Source organism: Portunus trituberculatus, chromosome 41 (genome assembly GCF_017591435.1).
Source record: "Portunus trituberculatus isolate SZX2019 chromosome 41, ASM1759143v1, whole genome shotgun sequence".
NCBI lineage: Eukaryota > Metazoa > Arthropoda > Malacostraca > Decapoda > Portunidae > Portunus > Portunus trituberculatus.
Genome location: NC_059295.1, coordinates 17,152,583 through 17,170,940, shown reverse-complemented (window position 1 = coordinate 17,170,940; position 18,358 = coordinate 17,152,583). Strand labels below are relative to the sequence as shown.

The 18,358-nt window shown below is 39.9% G+C and overlaps 1 protein-coding gene across 2 annotated transcripts in view; it reads right to left on the bottom strand.

The window, feature by feature from the left end:
- The window catches only part of LOC123516883 (filamin-B-like), a 145,205-nt gene that overhangs the window by 55,015 nt on the left and 71,832 nt on the right, over positions 1-18,358 (bottom strand). Inside the window, exons 12-20 of one of the 2 annotated variants that reach the window (XM_045276603.1) lie at positions 17,291-17,943; positions 16,627-16,817; positions 14,924-14,989; positions 13,968-14,168; positions 12,866-13,006; positions 12,310-12,546; positions 8,941-9,082; positions 8,066-8,145; positions 6,862-7,029 (exon numbers count right to left, since the gene is read on the bottom strand). In XM_045276603.1, coding sequence (XP_045132538.1) covers positions 6,862-7,029; positions 8,066-8,145; positions 8,941-9,082; positions 12,310-12,546; positions 12,866-13,006; positions 13,968-14,168; positions 14,924-14,989; positions 16,627-16,817; positions 17,291-17,943 — 1,879 coding nt within the window. The remainder of the gene's footprint in view (positions 1-6,861; positions 7,030-8,065; positions 8,146-8,940; positions 9,083-12,309; positions 12,547-12,865; positions 13,007-13,967; positions 14,169-14,923; positions 14,990-16,626; positions 16,818-17,290; positions 17,944-18,358) is intronic. The other variant, XM_045276604.1, reaches the window with a different exon arrangement.

Here is an 18,358-nt window from a genome sequence, read left to right as displayed (position 1 = left end):
TACCTGGCCCTGGCCCGCCCTACTGGCCCGTCCATACCCCGCCCCTTCCCGCAGCTCACCTGGGATGGAATGCACGGGAGAAAACGAGGATTAAGATGCAGTTGATCCCGGATGTTGTCCTAAGACACTTCAGTACAGCCTCACTATTGTTTAATATACCGCTTGTATCTCAACCGTCTTTTCACTAACGGTTCCTTATTCACCGTACACGTTCACAGCACTGTTAGCACGTCACCATGATGCGCACACGTCACCACTACTACACTGGGAACAGCCGCGGATGCACTGGACGAAGGCAAACTCTCATGGCATCCCGCGGGAGAATCGTCGTCTTGTCAGGGAGATTTCAATGCGAGAGCGGTGGTAGATAGCGATACAGGCGGCGTCGAGGCGGCCACTGAGTCTGACAACCCTCTCAGCCCGGCCCACCACCGCCACAGCTCCCGCCTCCCTACCAGTCCTTCCCACCACATCCCCCCAAACCCTCCCTTGACGGCAAGTAGGCCACCCCCACCGCTCCTCCTCCCTACTTGATCCTTCCTTCTTCCTTTACATCCTCCTTAACCTCTATATGTCCCGTTCGTCATTCTTCCTGTTTCCTTCATTCCATCTAATCCCAGCCGAGGCTCCAGGAAGCGTTCAGTGCTCTTTGTGGCTGACGAAAGTTAAGATTTGGGGGTGTGTTCGTGTACCCAAAATGAAGGTCACCTGTCAGCCACCTGCCCACAAACTGCCAGGTGTCGCCAGTCAGCCAGCCAGTCAGTCAGCCAGCCGTCCCTTGCCACACTATGCAGGGAGGCTCGTAATGTGTATTTTTGTATGTTTATGTCCACACACACGTAAGACAGGGTACCAATGTTCTTTTCATTGTCAAGCACGCGTGTCTATAAATATCTGGCGTGACTAATGAGAGGGAAAGATGCATGTGCGAGCGAGAGGACCCATGACGCCTATACAAGACTAAGGGACGCGTCTTAGTGGTTGCTGTTCACTGGGGCAAAGTTTTTCTGAAAGGCATTCCAGGTTGATATCGATCTGAGCGGGAGATAGAAGGAGAAACTTGCGGAGTTGCTCGAACAGCTTTCTCTCTTCCCAACGAGCCTGTGGGAAGCGGGAGGAGACACCTAAACAAACCATGTGTGTGTGTGTGTGTGTGTGTGTGTGTGTGTGTGTGTGTGTGTGTGTGTGTGTGTGTGTGTGTGTGTGTGTGTGTGTGTGTGTGTGTGTGTGTGTGTGTGTGTAATCGGTAAGAGGTAAAACTTCGTCCAGAAGAGCAATAATGTTATCTCAAAACAATGTGTGTTAGTGTGTGTGTGTGTGTGTGTGTGTGTGTGTGTGTGTGTGTGTGTGTGTGTGTGTGTGTGTGTGTGTGTGTGTGTGTGTGTGTGTGTGTGTGACAGACAGACAGACAGACAGACGGATGGATGGATGGATGGATGGCTGGCTGCTGTTGCTGCCTGGCGGTGGTAGCGGCGACAAAGTGCAATGGTTTCCGAGTTTCTCTTTCGCTGTGTACAGGAGGCGACATGAGGCAAGACGGTAGGTAATTGCTGGCGATAAAGGAGAATGAATAGCGAACAGCAGCCGCAGCAGGAAGAAGCGGACGAGTGGCATTCTTTCCCTTGTTATTGTTATTATAGCGGCGTGTACTCGACCAGAGAGAGAGAGAGAGAGAGAGAGAGAGAGAGAGAGAGAGAGAGAGAGAGAGAGAGAGAGAGAGAGAGAGAGAGAGAGAGAGAGAGAGAGAGAGAGAGAGAGAGAGAATCCATCCTAACAGTCTCCGATAATCAAGCAAACTAACCATTGCAAGTCGAGGGAATTTCGTAAACGCAAACTTTTTTTTTTCTGTTTACCTGCGATTTCTCTCTCTCTCTCTCTCTCTCTCTCTCTCTCTCTCTCTCTCTCTCCTTTTATTTTTCATTTCTATATCTTATTTTCAATCTATTATCATTTATCTCTCTCTCTCTCTCTCTCTCTCTCTCTCCCCCCATGAACCACGCTCATTTCCCTGCCTCACAATTAGCATTACCAAACTGCCACTGTTGCATCGTTTTACTTTCACCGCACGTCAAACGCAAAACGTCCCACAACACTCAAAGCAACGGTTGTGTTTACCTAACCCCACTTCATCTCCTGTCTGGCTTTACTTGTATACAGAGGGGGGGAGGAGGAGGAGGAGGAGGAGTGACAGCTGGCTTTCGCTAATTCATGCTTATGGGAGGTTCACACAGAGGCTTCCCTTTCGCCACACACACACACACACACACACACACACACACACACACACACACACACACACACACACACACACACACTAATGCTTCTTCTTGAGTCCAGCTATCAAGTTATTGGTTAAGTTTTTCCACGCAGTTTAGTTGTTACAAGGAAGCTTGGAATGTTCTTGCAACACACACACACACACACACACACACACACACACACACACACACACACACACACACACACACACACACACACACACACACACACACACACAGTACACGTTTAGCAGTACTATGCATGTTGAGTTTAGAGGTTGCAATATCGAGATCATGCGTGGCCTAAACCTTGTAAATATTCTTAAACTAAATAATTAATGAGAATATATAGAAAATAGATTCCGTAAGTTGAAACAAAAACAAAAACAGATCGATTAAGTTCTTGTTTCCATAAATAAAACAGAAGTCTATTTCAAAATATTTCTAGTAGACTTCAAGTAATGAATATAGCACATAAATGAGACAGAAACACTCTCTCTCTCTCTCTCTCTCTCTCTCTCTCTCTCTCTCTCTCTCTCTCTCTCTCTCTCTCTCAAATCCCACGCTAAATTTACAAACCTCCATAAATTATTTTCAACCAAACACTGCAAATTGTCACAAAACACCTTTCTCAAGTAACAACATGATATTAACAGGTGCTTGTTACTCCTTTGTGTTCTTTAGTGGCAGCAGTACAACGACCCGATCCACGCACATGCAAGAAGGCCCGACCGACGACCTCTTCCTGCACACGTTGCTATTTCCAGGCACCTGCTTTCAAATCGCTAGTCCAGAACAAAATATTAAAATACCTCGCCTCATCAGAGGGAGGGAGAAAAAAAAAAAAAAAAAACGAAGACGCGCGGAAGTTTTCAACACTCTTCTCCCTTTCCCTCCAAAGATATGTGGTTGGTGGTGGTGGTGGCGGTAGTAGTAGTAGTAGTAGTAGTTGTTGTTGTTGTTGTTGTTGTTGTTGTTGTTGTTGAAGTAGTAGTAGTAGTAGTAGTAGTAGTAGTAGTAGTAGTAGTAGTAGTAGTAGTAGTAGTAGTAGTAGCAGTAGCAGTAGCAGTAGTAGTAGTAGCAGTAGCAGTATTAACAGTAGTAGCAATAAAAACGGATATATGATAAATTAATGAAAGAGAAAGGAAGATACTAAACAAAAGATAGAAAGAAAGAAAGGAAGAAAGAAAGAAAAAAGAATGAGAGGGAGAGAAAGGAAAAACAGCAAACCACTGCTGACGAAAAACAAAAATAAAAAAAATGGGAAAGAGGTAAATTTTCGAGTATAAATTAGGCGACAGATTTAGTGACAGAAACAATAAATAAATAGAAGATGAACAGACGAAGCTGGTGATAAAAAGAAAGGAGAGCGAGAGCGAGAGAGAGAGAGAGAGAGAGAGAGGTATAATGGAACTGTGATGTGATGGCAGATTAATATTAAGTGGATACGATAAATCAGTGATACAAACAAAAAATACTGAGAGTGGGTAAAAACAAAAGACGAGCAGCCGATTGAACCATAATCAAAAGAAAAAAAAAGGAGAAGAAAAAGACGTCTGGAAGTGAGCGAAGAATTTGACAAAAAAAAAAAAGGAAAAAGAAAAAGCTGACTGATTACTGTGTCTACGCTCTCGCAATCTTACCAGCGTAGAAAATAAGAATAACTGTAGTAAAAAATGCAACAGAGGGAGTTTTCGAATCTTCAAAGAGAAAGACTACACAACACAAGGTGGAAAACAAAACTTAAATATGAGAGAAATAAAACAGTAAACAAAACTACAGCAGCATCCATCTTCCCAGCGTAGAAAATAAATAATATGTAGATGTAAAAAAAGACAAAAAGGCAAAAAAAAAAAGGCCTTTCAAATCTTCAAAGAAAAAGACTCCACACAACACAACGCGGAAAAGAGACTTCAGTATGAGAAAAATAAAATAATAAATAAAAAGTACAGCAGCATCCTGAAGTATATTATTGAGAACTTCCTGAACTAAAAATATTCTCAAGTTATAAGAGCGGAAACAGCTGCAATGTGTACAAAAAGGTAAATAATTAAATAAAGACTGATGAAGTGTTGCTTTCTAACGCAAATACATCTCAAAATATGTAAATTGCGAGAGAGAGAGAGAGAGAGAGAGAGAGAGAGAGAGAGAGAGAGAGAGAGAGAGAGAGAGAGAGAGAGAGAGAGAGAGAGAGAGAGAGAGAAATGAAAAATTATTTCTTTTATACAAGTTAAACATTATGCTAACAAATTATCCCTCTCTCTCTCTCTCTCTCTCTCTCTCTCTCTCTCTCTCTCTCTCTCTCTCAAGCACACGGCTCGTCAGAGTCGTCACCGCCACACTCACACAAGCAAAACCAATCCACATGCATATTTTTCTTCCACTCCCACGGCCACGACACGCAGAGAGAGAGAGAGAGAGAGAGAGAGAGAGAGAGAGAGAGAGAGCTCACGCTCCTCTCTCTCTCTCTCTCTCTCTCTCTCTCTCTCTCTCTCTGGAACGCAACCAAAGGGAAGTTCCAATACCAGAAAGCATTTTAGAATTTCTGATAATTCATAAACTTCTTGGGTGCGACTGTCGAGCCTCAACTAGGTCCCCCAGGCCAGCCACGAGAAACAAATAAATAACGACTACTGAATGCAAAGGCGGGATTATTGTTGTTCTCTATGTCCGTTTTATAATTAAGTTAGGTTAGGTTACGTTATTTTTATTCATAAGCAAGGGGATCAGTTTAAGGATTCTTATTTTGAAATGATTAGTGAACGTGGATTGTTATATTTCAGTATGGGACTGTATGGTGCGGTCTGGTGTGTTATCTACTAGCCTCGCTGTGACAGGATGCAGTGGAAGTTACTCGGGGTTTTCAAGTTTTTTTTTCTTTTTATTTCCTAAGTGTAGTGATCGGTCAACAATGATTTTACGTTGTCCATTTCCGTTTGGTGGGGAAAAAATACCAAATACTAGCTAATCATGTTTTCTGGCAACAATGGAAGCTAATGACGTCTAGTTTAGTGTATTATCTTACTTGCCTCGCTGTGACAGGATGCAGTGGAAGTTATTCGAGGTGTTCAAGCGTTTTTTTTTTTTTTCTCTCTTATTTCAGATTCTAGTGATCGGTCAACAATGATTCTACGTTGTCAATTGGCTGGGAAAAAAAATACTAGCTAATCATATTTTTTACTACAGTGGAAGCTAATGACATTTTCAATAGGACTCTTTTTTACTGATTGTTTGTGATAATCTACCATGGATTTTGCATTAACGAAAGAAAAAAAACTTATGAAAATTTGACCTATAATTTACACTAGTTGCAGTGGATATTTCAAGGGAGTTATTTTTTCTTCTTTTATCATTTTAGTCTTAGTTGAAGAGATAGTCGAGAGGATTGAACTTTTCTGTGTGCTTACATAAATCAGTGAGGACAAGACCCATGACAATCTCACTCGTAATGCCTTTGGACTTTGAAACCAATTACAACGAGACCGTCACCTTAAAGCCTTTCATAATACTAGCTACGAGTATTGCTTTGGTAAAAAGTGAACCCAAAACGTCAATTTCTATAAGGGTTCATGGGTAACTATAGAAAATGCCCAAGTTTGGACTGAAAAGCGAGTGTGTTTCGTGTGTAGAATTTGAGAGCAAGTACGGTGTCTTTAAAGGAGTAAAAGTAATGTAGTAGTTTTCTTTTCATGTGTCCTTATTTACAAAGTTGAATGCGCAAAGAAATAGTTTGGAATGTAAGGCGTGTGCGCTTCGTTTGTAGGATGTGAATGCAAGTTTGGGGTTTGGAAAGAAGTAAAAGTGAAGTATTTTTTTTCTGAGGGTCCATAGAAAGCAGTGACAGCTGAATGCTCGAAGGAATGTAAAATGAACGAGACTGAGTGGAGAAAAGGAAAACGCCAGTGAATGTTCTCTCTCTCTCTCTCTCTCTCTCTCTCTCTCTCTCTCTCTCTCTCTCTCTCTCAAAAGATAATAAATTAGCATGTATAGAAGAAGAAGAAGAAGAAGAAAGGGCGTTTACGATTCTCAGCATAATGTTTCTGTACTCAACACAATTTTCCTTCTATTTCCAACAGCCTGTTTGACGCTTTCCTTAAGGGACAGACACCAAAGTGGGACTTTTTTTTTTTCTTATTCTTCCTTTCTGTTGCTCTTGAACATAGAATAGAAAGAATACAAACTTGTCTTATAAACTCCCGAAAAACTTAAGCGCAAACATAAAACCGCATCCAAACCGTAACCTGCGCAAGAGAACACGCCATCATTCGCGACAAACCCAGACATTATTATTAACATTTCCCTTCAACCTGCTCCTACTCTTGATGGTAATGACTACTTATATATTTATGAGATTCCATTTACTTTTTTTTTTTTTTTTTTTGCCTTCATTCCCAAGACATTTGTCCCTGAATTCTGAATAACTTTTTTTAGGGACCTGGCATTCCAGTGGTATTTTTTTTTTTCATTTTGGTTGCTTTTGGCCAGTTACCCCTCCTGCATAATAAAAAAACTTCCTCCTGTTCATCATCATCATCATCATCATCATCATCATCATCATCAATGCGCACAGACACGAATGAACAGTCAAGTAGTCAACACTCACCAGGAACCTTCTCCCCATTGAAGCGCATCTCCACCACGTGCCTGATGGCGGAATGCGGCACGAAGGAGGCGAGGAAGCGCTGCTGGCCCAAGTTTCTGACGAAGGAGGTGACATGGCCACCATTCACCAGGATTTCTAAGTTGCCTGATCCGGCTGTCGATCCGTCAACTGGTGGGAGAGAAGGATGCCACACATGGATTACATGAAAGGATGGGAATAAGTATGTTTTTTTCCTACTTACTTTCTTTTTTTTCAACTTTTTTTTTGGCTGTTTCTTTTGTTCTCTTCCCTGTATTGTTTCTTTTTTCTTTCTCCTACTTCTCCTACTTACTTATTTCTTTCTTAGTAGTAGTAGTAGTAGTAGTAGTAGTAGTAGTAGTAGTAGTAGTAGTAGTAGTAGTAGTAGTAGTAGTAGTAAAACTTTTCTACTCGTATACTTTTTAAGAAATTTTGGGTGATTGCAGCAGAAAATAATACAATCATGTAATACAATCATGTAGTCCTTGGTCAGGTTTTTGTACACATAAAGTAGGTAATATATAAGTTTTTGTTAAGAGATCAAACCGTTCGCGTGCTTACATCAACGAACATTTCTGATTCCTTCTTCACGTCAACAAACCATTAAACAAAGAAAATAAATCAATAAACAAAAATCTAAATATTCTGTTTCTCGCAGCTAAACAAAATATTACGAACTGAATTTTGAATCTAAAGATCACACATCATTTTCCTCATAAACGAAAGATGTAGATTACACTTGCTCTTTCTTGTTTAATTTAATAGTATATATTACAACTAATATATATATATATATATATATATATATATATATATATATATATATATATATATATATATATATATATATATATATATATATATATATATATATATATATATATATATATATATATATATATATATATATATATATATATATAATACACACACACACACACACACACACACACTGCAACACAAAGCTATTCAGAATCCATCCTAATCTCCAAAAGCAGCGTTTTCCAACATGGGATGCTGAAATCAGTAATAGGGGGTGCTGGGAAGTGATGCACACACTTCACTTTCTTTTATCCTTCTAATAACAAGATATGCTGGGCTGCTTATACATGACAACAAGGGGTGCTATGGTCGGAAAATGTTGGGAAACGCTGCCCTAAGATAACAACAGTAATAGTACACTTACTCTCAAACTCAACTGGTCTCCCCACCACCCCATTGGGAATGGTGCCCACTTGTATCTCCTGCGAGTCGTACACGTAGCATCTGTACACACACACACACACACACACACACACACACACACACACACACACACACACACACACACACACAAGAAAGAAAATAAATAAGAGTTGCTATACAAAAATGAACAATGCAAAAGTCAGTAATAATGAAAATTAAATTCTATCAATATGAAAGTAATCATTGCATACCTGAGTGAAAGTAAAATATTTATATGCATAACAATATAACGAAAATATGGATAAATCAAATCAGGAGCTATACTAAATTGCTATTTCATCATTAGATAACTTTGCTAAATATATACAAGAAGAAGCATGTATGTATATATCCACTGAAAGGCAAGCCAGTAAAAAAAAGATGCAATAGTAGTAAACAAATATGTAAATAACAAAGAATAAAATAGTTACACAGAGAATAACACACAAAGTAATACTGATAATAGCAAAAGGATGGTAATAATGAGACAAACAAAACATAAGGAGGAGGAGCACTTCACAGATTCCTTCACTGGATCACTGTTTAACTCTGCCAGTGCTGCCAATATTCCTCAAAATCTGGTAATTTGACAAAAATAATCAAATAAAAAAAAAAAAGAGACTGATTGATTAAGGAGCTGCAACAAGATAAAAATGGAGTCATGTAAAAGAAAACAAAAGGAATAAGCACCCACCTGAAGAGGCTGCCAGGGAGAAACATTAAAACCTCAAGGGAAAGACTGACTGAACTGACTAACTGACATGATTGATTGATTGACTTAAAAACTATCAGGTGAAATGGAGCCATATAAAAGAAACCCAGGGACTGAACACCTACCTGAAGGGGCTGCCGGGAACCCTACCACCTCCTGCCTGCACATCCACTACGTACTCGCCCACCTCTTGAGGAGTGAAGCCAGCCAGCAACTCCCCACTGCCTATCTCGTCTGTCCATACAGGGATGGGTCGCCTGCCTGGGCCTGGTGGGGTGGTGGTGATGGCGGTGAGGCTTGATGGTGGTGGTGGTGGTGGTTATGGTCAGAGGGATGCTGGTGTGGTAGTGGTGGTGGTGGTGGTAGCTAATAACAGTAGTGATGCTAGTAATGATGGTGACACTAGTGATGGTGGTGGTGGCTGATAACAGTGATGATGTTAGTCATGATGGTGACAGTGTTGATGGTGGTGGTGGCTGATGATGGTTGTGATGCTAGTAATGATGACACTACTAGTAATGGCAATGTTACAGGTAGTGGTGAGGATGACAAAAATTCTTAGCACACTCTTCTTGCACTAAATATTGAGTATAATCAACTATGATACATATGCACCTATACATAGTTTATGATAAATTATTGAAACAGTAAATGATGAAACTATATGATCAATTCTTCATATTAACATAAAACTGTAACAATTATAGTTAAAAACAATAAAAGCCAATGAATCACCTTAAGGCAACCCAACCTTACTTGGTTTTAATAAATGATGGGAAAATGAAAAAAATTGTATACATGTAATGAAATAAAAATGTCAATGATTATGAGAATGCATTTCAGATAGAAGTCTCCAGAAGAATAAAACATACAAATATAGAATTTAGAGATATGCCACAAGGAAGAAGTAAAAGGATGTCTATATAACATGCAAAGGCAGTTGACATGGAAGAGTTTAAATGATACTTACATATATACAGGCACTCCACAAAAGAGAGAGAGATTGACTGATGTAATACATGTAGTGAGAAACTGTTGTGAGTGGGAAGTTTTGAGTCAAGTCTGTTAAAAAAGGTCCCAGTGAAGTCTGTCAGTACTCTTTAAATTTAACACCAGTTTTAAATCAAGTCACACAAGCAGGCTAAATATGCCTTTAGTAGCAGCAATAGATTGTAATATTCATACTTTTCACATCCATTCCAAAACTTTTGGGCTTCATTTCCAAACAAGGAGGTTGAGTATATTATAACTGTTTCCCTGAAGCAGATGTCTTGTTGGGAACTGAAGTGGAAACACAGAGAATGGAACAAAAACTTTAAAAATTATAGTGCTGCTACAAAAGACACCTTAGGCAGTGCTGTTGACATGTGTTGTTTTATAAGTAATATATGTTATTTGTTGTACTTGCGCATTTCCATTACCTTCACTTATTACTCAGGAGTTAAAGTGCACTGAGAAATGTCTGAAGAGGACAGATTGAAGGAGCAAATAATCATCAATGTTATTCTGGCTTGTGAGCATGTTGCTGTGACGGTAAAACTTGCACTGCATTACAGAGACCTAAATGTTCTCAAGTGAAAGCAGCACAGCCAATAAAAGAAAGAAAGAAAGAAAAATTACAAAGCATGTATAAACCTTCTTTTGCTTTGTTAAAATGATCACATGTAAATTCCATGTAAACTATCACTTCCTAAGTAGCCAAAGTAACCTGCTCTTTGTCCAAATAGTAGCACCAGAGATTCATCCCAAGTTATGACAAAACCTGTGCAATTTTTACGAGACCCAAACCAAACTGAATCTGTATGGACATGAATGTCACCTTTACAGTAATACCCTTCATGGCATGTTTAACTATCACCTTACTTGTATATTGCTTCTGAACTTGTATGAATAAATTATATTCAAATACATGTGTATACTTAATATCTCATAGATTCCCCTTATGTACTTACATAAATAAGCTCAACTAAGCTGCACATATTCTATCAAAAAGCTACCTTTAATAGATAAGCTATAGAAGCACATATGTATATGTATAACACTTAAATTGAAGTTAATGCACCAAGTATAGCACCAAGCAATATGAGGTCTGTAGCAAAATCAAAGCCCTTAATGTTGCTGCTGCTGTTGCTGCTCCAAGCCAACCTTCCCTCCTTGAACCACACAACAAAGAATAAGAAAAACGTGACCCAGTCTGTGTCAAGTATCCGGCTCTTCACACTGCTGGGAGGAAGGAAGGGAGGGAGGTCATGTCTAGATGTCAGGTCAGGTCAGATCAGATGCCACAGGTACTCCACATCTGAAGGAGGCCAGAATGGTCCACAAGTGTTTGAAGAAAGATGGAGTTAACTGTTTGGTATTCACTGACATAATCTGTATACAGATGCAGATGGTCAACAGTGCTGTACTTGGTGTCATGGCCTCTGGTTCAGTAACTCTACCACCTGAGGCAGCACATGGATATTGTAACCCCATCACTTGGTAGTTTTCATCTATTAACTGGTCTACACATTTCAATTTTCTTTTAAAATCAACTGTTTTCCCAGTAAACTCTAATCTATTTGTACCATACAAATAGAACAGTTTTGGTAGAAAAACAATGTCAATTTGCAGCACATTCTAAACTAAGACAGAATCACCTCAGTAATGTCCTCAGGTGAAAGAATTACTGGAACAGTCCATAACAGTACTGTGTCTTGTACTGAATCAATGAGTGGGATAATTATGTAACATGTAAGTTGGATAGAATAAGGAAGTAAAGAATTATTAATAAAGAAGAACAGTAGAGTGATTCAAGAAAATATAACAGTAGTGATTAAAATGTTGTAAAGGTATGTTTTTGAGAAAGAAGAAGCGTAATGTCACTAGAACAATTACTTTGGAGATACAGTGTGTAGCAAGAGTTGATTTTGAAAAACAGACATGATTTGGTCATACAGATCAAGATATGAGGCACAAGAGTTTAAAAAAATTGTTGTCGATAGAAATGAGTGAAAAAGCTTTAAGCACACTATACTGAAGTGGCAAATACTGAAGACTAAAAAATAACACTGGCTTAGTTACCTGTACAAAGACTAGAGACATAATGATGAGGAGAAACAGAGAGAGCAGAAACAAATACATGAGAGATAAGGAAGAGAAGGACACCATTCATCTACTATGCTGTGACAGAAAACAATACCAATACTAAAACATACCAATACTACAGCTAAAAATACAAAGATGAACAAAGAAGAAACTGAGATAATGAAAGAAGATGGACCACTAAAAGGATCATACAGAATCAGATACATGAAATACAGTACAGTGAAAGAAACCCTGATAGTATACTGAATTACACAGATTACACTATGTCATACCTTGCTTCTATCAAACTAAAAGAAACTACTGGATTCAAATTCATAACCATACACGAGAGCAATTAAAAGAAATGCTACAAAATCTAACAACAAATACAGAATGGCTATAGCTACAGACAGACACCATGGAATTACCTGTTATCTTCACATTCACCTCCTCCTGGCGAATGTGCTGAGGGGTACTGATTGTGAACTCAGCCTGGGAACCCACAGAGACAAGCCTGATGCCTGGGCCTGAGACGGTCACTCTGGAGGGGTCGATGGAGGAGGTGGTTGTGGTGGTGGTGAGACGGGAAGTGGAGGGTGGAGTGCTTTGCAGACGGTGGCTTACAGCATCCACTACATCCACAGAAGTGCTGCTGGAACTTAAGTCTGGAAGGAATGGATGATGCAGTGTGATATGATGAAAATAAACAAATAAACAAAAATAAAGTAAATGAAACAGTAAATAGATAAATGAATACAAACAAGATCATATTAAATAAACAAATAGATAAAATAATAATTGTTTGATAAGGAAAATATTTAGCAAAATTAATTTATACTGCAATCAAGTAAAGATATTCTTTTCAACAATGAACTAGTTCAATGGTAACTGCAACAGTTTAATGATAACTCTATAATCTCTCTCAGACTTGCACTGAGGCCCCACTGTGATTGCCTGCAGCTGCTGCTGGCTGCCTTCACTTACAGGTGGTGGACCCAAGGCCGTGTGAGCGCCGGTGGTGGGAGCGAGGGCTGGGGGTGGCCTCGTCGCTGCCACGCCGGCCATCAGGTGGCAGCCCCAGGATGGTGGTGGTGGTACGGCCACCACTTGGAGTGACGCGGCCCTCTGTTTGTATGTGCAAAGTAGGGGGATAGAAAGGTAAGGAAAAGTATGACAAGTTTCAGTAAAGGCATTGTGCAAGAGGAGGACAGAGTATTCTTTCAAAGATGAAAGTTTTTTTAAATACAGTATACAAGCAACTTGCATGATATATACATATATTGCATAAAACAATGAATCAAAGTACAGGATATACAATTAACCTCATATCATGATGCATCAAGAACAATTATCATTCACATATTTTGTCATACAATGAATACTTCTTGATTATGTGTACTCATAATTATGAAGGCAGTGTATCATTCAAAATAAAGTGATACCTCATTATACATCCTTAATCCACTGCAGATCCTTGGACTTTTACCAAACCAATTTTTCACAAACAAGGAAAACTGATTAATCCATTCACATAGAAAAAAAATATGATTGTTATAGGAATACTATAGAACATGTATACTGATGGGATTATAGAGAATAATTTAAACACTATCTAATTCTAAAGTACATACTACATTTAATGACATAAGATGCAAAGGCATGTAAGATGCATCCCCATTTTAGCATAGCATATATTAATCAGGAAAGAAAGCTTTTTTCATGTATTTAAGCATGTCATGTTTGAAACAAGTTAGTGGTACAGCTGAACAAAAAGCAAGCAATCAGAATAATAAAAATATCCTCCATGATTGCAGTAATAAAACAATGGTAAGCAAGGGTAGTGTGCAGTGTCATGACTCATTTTGATCCATACAAGTTCTAGCATGCTAGCTGTATTCCATACAAAGATCATATACCAAGTAATTTTTTGTTGTCCGAACACGATATTTGTCAAGTTGGATTTATTCCAACAGAGTTATACCATGGTACTACCGTAATGTGCATATAACACTAAAATTCAGCACATAAACTTGTATCAAAAGGACATGAAGTGACTGTGAGGAGTATATGCAACAAATGTACACACCCCCTGATGAAGTGACAGCATCCTCTGCCCTTCTGATGAAAGTGTTGGAGGAGGACCTGGTGGTGGTCTTGTTGGAGGAGACGTTTACATTGGAGGAAGAGTAACGGTCCTCATTGGTGTGCAAAGTTGACCTGTGTTCCATGGAATAGCGGGAGGGCAGTGGGGACTCATCCACGCCCCCGCTAGCATCAGAACTGTCATCTGAGGGGAGGAAGGCACATCAAGGCACAGTAACAACACTATCACTCTGGTAGCTTCACTATGTTCACCAGGCAATGAAACTACTTTGTAGAAACAGAATAAATAAAAGAAAACAATAACATGCACATTACACACCATTATAGGCACCTTTTCAAAACATAACCCATACAAACTCAAGAAGAATATAAACTGTAAAAACAATATGCAGTCTAATTTTCACCCAAAAGGGAGCAATAAACATGGAGTTGCACTTAAGAACAATACCATCACTCAGCAGGCAGAATCAATCATCCAGCAGCGGTGCAAATCTAGAATGAAATACAGACAATGTGCAGCAAAGACTCGCAACAGAGATAAAGAAACCTGCTGGAAAGAAATAGCAATGCACAGTAAAACATCCATAGATCAAACTAAAACTTCATGCCTTCTGAGGAACAAAAATAACTGGGGAGAAACAGCAGGAAGAGAAGAAGCTTTGTACACACACAGGACTGACTGCTACAAATGGTTCTTCTCATCACTATCAGAGCTCTTGTACCTCTCGTAAGCAACTAGTCAACCAGTCTACCGCTGCCTTGCCCTTCAGGAAGCACCGCACAGGAGTTACTGAGTGTACGTGTGTGCGCTCTAGGCTCTAGGAAGCACTATTGCTTTGCCGGCTATCATGGTGGTCAGTTCACTCATCACTTGCAAAGTCAGGGCACTAATATGGAAACTATTACTGCACCATGAGTTTCAGCTACCTGTGGACTGACCTTTGCTGATGATTAAGGTCCTGGTTCTGGACTTGGAGGAGACTGGCAAGTTCCTGAGTCGCCTCGCTGATGGTGGATGTAGTGGTGGTGGTGGTGGTGGTGGTGTGGTGGTGATGGTGGTGGTGGTGTAGTAGTGGTGGTGGAGGAGTGAACATTAGCAGATAACAGTGGAGTTATGAAGGCCCAGAGTAGTCCTGAGTCAGTAGGGTGAGTCTCAGAGAGTTGGGGTGAGTCAGTGGGCTTTGGGTAGATGTGGGGAGTGATAAGATTAACAGCACAAGCTTTGTCTGGCCTCGGTAATGACCTGGCACCGCATCTCCTTATGTACAGGAGCCAGAGGTTATATGGTTAAGTTTCATATACACTTATCTTCTATAAACCCTTAAAGTTAAGTGACAAAGATAAAAAGATGCCATGGTACTTGCTCTCCTCAAACACTGATGGGAGGGAGTTAATAAAGTGTTAAGTACTAAACCTGTTCTTTCATTACGACTCTTTTGACTTGGTAAAAGAAAAAAAAATCACACATCCCATGCATATAACTCATGGTTAGTGTGACACTCTTACTTCTATTATTATTATTGCTAAGATTACTGTATTATCGCTCATTATTATTGTTGTTATTATTATCACTACTATTATTCCTATCATTACCTGTGGTGTGTTGGATCCATCAAGTAATCAAGAGCCTCACTGAATGTTTTGTTAGTGTCCAGTCACTCACTTGATTAAAAGTTACGTAAGTGTGTCAAAAGTTACAAGGGAGTTAAACATAAGATTAATATTAGACTTTGGGATTTCCAGCTTTTATTTTCTAGGGATAAGATTCTTCTCTTTTTTCCTTGTTTTTCTTTAATTACAATTCTTCCTTAGAGCTACATTATTAATTCTAGCAATGGATGAGTGCCAGCGTTAATATGTGGATGGTAAGATTTTCATGTTGGCAACGCTGCTATAGTAGAAGGAGGAGCCTGTAAGAGGAAAAATATAACAAACTGAAATAATTTAAGACATGTTTGGGGAGGGAGGGAGAGCAATCATGACAAGCAACCCTTTTTATTTCTTTTATTTATTTGAGTTCCCATAACATTTAAGCATCTGTCTGACACAAGCACTGAGTGTGTACTGCTGTCTGTCACCAAGTGTTCACAGCCCCACCTGACCAGCAGGAATGCACCAAACACTCAATGCTCCTGACCTTTATGGATCCTCCACACTCCAGGCTTTCAGAATTAATGACAGTGTTAGCCTGTACATGTCTCCTTCCCAGCCCAGCCCAGCCCCTTTTTAGCCACATATTCAAACATTTCATCCTCAGTCAATGCAAGTCCTTCATGTCACCTCTGCCATCTTCATTCCTGTCCTAGAAATACATCTTAGATAATATATCTAAGATGAAATCCATGACATTCTCTTGCCATACAAGGGAAAATGATAGTGTGATGAAGTGGCAGGCCTGCATTGGAAGAGGACTCAGCCACAAACTCAAGCAATAGCTTTCAACATTATCTTGTTATTCCTCCTGTCCCAGTCACCAACACAGAACAAAGAAGCACGATGCAACAAGTCACAGAGACATTCTAAGGTGTTTTAAGAGAGCCCAAATAAAAGAAAATGAAATGCATACCAATTTCTGCCTTACAGGTACAGCCATCACAGTCCAAAACACAAGACTACATGAACACTGAACAAAAAATGCTTACCTTCGGAGCTTTTGGCAGCATTCTGGGCAATCTGGAGGACCTTGGCAGGGGAGGAGAGGCCTGTCAGGTTGTCAGGGGGTGCCATCACAGGGCTGATGGCGCGGGCGGGAGAGGAGCGAGCCATCTCTGGAGGACTCGTGGCACGCAAGGTCCTTGGGGGTGTTGGGGAGTGTGTGGCACGAGGCCCTGGTCTGTGTGGGGGAGATGGATGCTCAAGCTTTCTTTCATTCTTTACTGCTTAACACTTTTCTGACATGGTATTCAACATTCCTGATCCTTCACAGGTGGTGTTCACCCACACAGGAGCTCAACATATGAGTACATATATACACAGAAGGACAGAAGTGCTGACTTTCAGCTTCTGATACCAAACCTGAGAGGAAAGTTCTTAAGAAATAAAAGGCATTAGAATGTGAGGGAGTTGGTCATCTTATCCAAAATATCACAGTCACTTAACACACCACTAGAGGACTGCATCCATAATCCTTATACCTTGACACAATACTTTAATTATACTACTCCGTTGACACTATATCTGATACTTAAAAAAACTCTATAATGGGTATTTTTACAAAAAATAATACAAATGAGATATGAATCCACATTCAAGAAACTCTTTTTGCAGAAGAAACACACAACAGGAGGATGTACTGGTAGTACTCACGAGGAAAGCCTGGCTGGACTAGAGGACTTGTTAAACACCGAGGAGGAGGATTTGGTGTTTATGACAGTGGAGGTGGTGGTGTTGAAGGAGGAGTCATAGGTGGAGTTAAAGCTTGAGTTGTAGCTGGAGTCAAGAGCAGTGGAGCGGTGGTGAGAATTGTTGATACCCTCAGGACTCCTACTGCGACGGGCCACCAGGCGGGAGGGGCTTGACGGCGGGCTGGCATCATACAGTGTCACCTTCTTTGGGGTTGAGTTAAGCTTTGGTGGGGATACAGAATCATAATCATATGAGCTGCTTGTCTTCTTGTTGGAGGTGGAGACAGAGGAGTCATACACAGTGCTGCGGTTGACGGTGGTTGTCTCATAGTTAGAGTACTTGTTCTTCACAGAGTCATAAGTGCTGCTGCCAGTGCTGTTGGGTGTCTTGCTGACTGGTGCATCATAACTCCTGTGAAGCACATTCTCATAATTCCTGCTTCTGCCGGGAGAGTCACGGCTATATGTGGACTCGTAATTCTTGTCAAGGGTCGAATCATAAGTCTTGGTGAGGGTGGACTTGTAGTTTGAGTCCGAAGTGTTGCGGGAGGAGTGCAACTTTGGGGACGAGACCAAAGCTGAGCCAGAATATTCCTTGACTATCTCCTTTCCATACTGCAAGGGTTGGGGAGCAAGGCATTAGAGGACAGCAATACACACCATACACAGTAAAGATCATGAGGAGGGACCCTAAAGAAAAGAAAGCTGGGATAACCTCTATATAACTTATAAAAGTTTATCATGAACAATAAAAATTTAAATATAAAGTAAACAAGATAATGAAGCAACAGATTCACAAGAAAGTAAGTTTCATAAAAAAAAAAAAGATAAAGTATGTAGATAATATCAATAGAACATCAAAAAATATACAAGTATAATCTACAATACTAGTTATACACTCACATTTAGAGACCAAATAACCTTTTACACACATTTCCTTATCATTCCTTATGACCTTTGAACTGTTACAAATCTATCGCATGTCAGGTTTTGTAAGGAGACTATGTAGAATGGACCCCCTGAGACTCAA